Here is a 3505-nt window from a genome sequence, read left to right on the forward strand (position 1 = left end):
GTTACTTTCTAATACTTTTTTGTAACCACAATTATTCAAGACGATTTACGACACGAGATTCATTTGAATCCCCGGTATTTAAATATCATTGATAAACTATGATGGGTGAGGGTTTTGTAACGGTTTTTAAATATCAATGTAGTACGTGACAAACCTTTTGCAATGGACATCCCTAAGCAAATTAAAACATGTATGCCCTTAAATTAATCCCTTGCCAATAATCTAACACACTTTTCCTGGCGATTGAAAAAATTCGTCCGTGATCCATTGAAAAATATTTCAACAACCGAATATCAATGAATTGTAAGTTGGTGATAACCTAACTTCTAGTAGTGACATGGTGAATACAATACTAAAAGCTCCAAGGGAAAAATTCAAAAATTATAAAACGATATGATATGATATTAAGAAATTTAATTAGTTATATTGTTATTCCCGAACCTAAATTTAAAAATTCAATAGTTTTTTAGTTAATCTAAAGTAGACCTAAATCAATGTGGATGGAAAAAGTTGGCATCTAAACCTCTACAAGCCAAGTTCCACACCGCACCAACAAGTACCAATAGACTCAGCCCTACCCCTAAGAAACCAAGCCCAAGATTAAACCACCACCCTACGGATTTTACTGGTGGTCTCTTGATCGCAATCCACATGAGACATGGGTACCCAAATGTTAAATGCAGTGCAATCCCTCCGATGATTAGTGCAAGCGTTTGTAGAAACGGGAACGCCACTGATATAAAGAAGGTCAAACCTCCGAACAAAATCCTGATTCCCATACGAGTTAACTTCGAGCATTCCCTCCCCGTTCTGCTTGCATACACACGTTCTATGTTATCGTAGACCACCATGCTGTAAATTTGGAAAGCAGCGACACAACTTATGACAACTTGCACATATATGAGACCAAGCACTGGTTTTGATGAGTGGTGGTGGAGGGTGGTTGAGAGTGCCGTTAGTATTCCCCCATCGGCTGGAATCTGCAAACATTTTTAGCTAGTATTGAGTATTTTATTGTGGCTAAGCTCAAATCTTGCTAGTTTTTCATGGCAGATTACTATTACTAACCTTGTTTCCGAATGCCCAATATCCAACAATTGCAAGGGGGAAGAAACACATTGCAATAATAACATACGAAGCTATCACTCCTTTCCACATGAGCTTTGCTGATGAACGATTTGATGTTGATGGCATTGTACCCTTTTGCAACAAAAGAAACAATCGTTAATAACTTTAAAGGTATTGATTTAGGGTTTATATTATGCCAATCAATCGGATGAATAGCTTTAAAGAAATGTACCTGTATCTCTAACACAACGTTATGGCCTCTAAATAAAACGGCAATGATCCCAAGAGCATTCAAGATACTTCGGGCTCGACCGGCTTCTGATGCAACAACTTTTGATGGATCATAAGAAGTGTCGTCTGCCCTTCCTTTAGCAACGAACAATACCCATAAGGTGGTACAATATCCAATGGCCATTATCCCTCCAATAAATGAGACCAAAGCTACTGAATGCAAATCTGGACAAAACAGGGAGACAAGAATTGCTAATGAAATGAAAACCAAGAACCATTCCGTGGTTGTCAAGTTGGAAGAGCAATCGTCACATATGAGTTGATAGAAATCTTTCATCGCTCCACCTCCTGTGATTATGAATATCACACACGTGCCTGTTGAAAGATACATCACCGGAAATAGGGCAAAAAGTTTCCCGAGCTTTTCACCTGCAAAAATCATTCAAAAACAAACAATCAAATTAATTAGTTACATAAATATATACTTTTTCTATGTTTGCTACTTTAACAAAGGAATCTTAATATACGTACCAAAAGCAACAATTGAAAGTTGAAGGTATCGGCTGTAACGAGTACCCGGGACGCTTTCATGAAGACTCACTAACAACCCAATGGTGTAAAGCTGCCATAGAAATGCCACACACAAACACAGAATCCCCCAAAACCTGAAACAAGAGTACTTTAGATCGTTGGATTAAGAACAATTAAATATCCTTTTATATGACATACATGACTACATACGAAGTGTTATATTGGGCTTACCAGCCGAGGTATACGAAGGCGAGGGGAAGAGAGAGAGTTTGGATTCCGATTCCCGAGCAAAGTAAGTGGAATGTTGCGGTCCACGAATTCCCTTTTCTTGATCTGGTGATGGGAAGCCACTCGTCTGGTGTTTTGTTGACTCCATTCTTGTCATCCTTGGATTCAGATTGGGAAGTTGTCGAGTTGTTCTTCGTCATGCACATGCTTATAACATCACCTTCATCATTCATTATATGAATCCTTTTCTCAAATGCGCCTTCATCTTGCTTACGTCCATCCACCATTTCGCCCATAATTCTTTACACCTGTCTCAGTTAAGGTCAATGTGTGTGTTCCAAGAGGGAGATTTTGATGGCTACGTAACTTTGAAGATGTAATTCTAATTAATTTATGTGATTGATCTCTTTACACCTGCTTCCCCAAAGTACGTCTATCTTTTCGAAGGAGATGAGAGAGATTTTGATGGGTTTAGTTGAAGAAACAATTAAGGCAAAGGCCACTTTATATATAACAATATGGTCGATGACTGTTCATTGTCAAACATAAAAAAGTTGTTTGGAGTCATGTTGGCTCCACTCTAGAATAAAATGTTCACATGTGTGTCACTTTAACAGCTCTAGCATGACATGAGTACGGATGACGTCTATGCTTACCATTCATGTTATACATAATAATCATAATAAAGTAAAGTTATTCTAAAAGCTATAAAAGTGAATGTAAAATTAATTTATCTTTTGACAAAATTGCAAAAATGGTGTCTTTAGTATGTATTTTCTCTAGGTTTATTCTAAACTTCCATTTTTTTTTTTTACTTCATGCTATTTTTGAATTAGTTTTATTACGTTTTTGGTATTTCCAAGTTGTGAAATAACTATAATGTTTTATTTGTCTTTTATTATATTATATTATATTATAATTATATTTATATTATAATACATTAAATAATATTTAACAATTTACCTTGTCTTTAGCCACCGGATGTTAAAATGCCGGCATTTTCCAATGCAGTTAAAACCCTTTTCTGCAAACACAATTACTTTGTGTTGTTTTTTTTCTTTATTACTTAATAAAAAGAAAACCATTTAATAAAGAAAGCCATGGAAATAAGAATTTCCCCTAATCCTAGCTTTTTTTAAACAAAATTTGCCCTCATTTATTTTAATCTCTCCATTTCTCCCAAAAGATGACGCCGTTTCCTCAAATATGTTTCTCCCAAATCCCAATACAAGTTTTTTAGAGTTATTTTCAATATTAACATCTTTTGAATAAATGAAAGATTGAGAAAATTATAATCAATGTTGATGATGATAAAGGTGTTAGAATATTGTTTTCGATTTTCGTTTTTGAGAGGTTCCTGTAAAAAAAGATTAGATGCAAACGATGTGGCTGAGGCTCGAGTTGGACTCGATTCCCTTAAACAGATTCGTCATCTGTTCGCAGGGTA

The 3505-nt window shown here is 35.7% G+C and overlaps 1 protein-coding gene across 1 annotated transcript; it reads right to left on the reverse strand.

Annotated features, from left to right (window-relative positions):
• Window positions 1–399: 399 nt before the first annotated feature.
• Window positions 400–2517, reverse strand: LOC145038688 (lysine histidine transporter-like 8). The gene is made up of 5 exons (XM_078986973.1): window positions 2062–2517; window positions 1831–1964; window positions 1301–1728; window positions 1069–1200; window positions 400–980 (listed from the first exon to the last, which is right to left on the reverse strand). The coding sequence occupies exons 1-5, from the start codon at window positions 2352–2354 to the stop codon at window positions 492–494; spliced, it is 1476 nt and encodes a 491-aa protein (XP_078843099.1). The 5' UTR covers window positions 2355–2517; the 3' UTR covers window positions 400–491.
• Window positions 2518–3505: the final 988 nt, after the last annotated feature.

This window comes from Lactuca saligna, chromosome 4 (assembly GCF_052625555.1).
Source record: "Lactuca saligna cultivar CGN05327 chromosome 4, ASM5262555v1, whole genome shotgun sequence".
Lineage (NCBI taxonomy): Eukaryota > Viridiplantae > Streptophyta > Magnoliopsida > Asterales > Asteraceae > Lactuca > Lactuca saligna.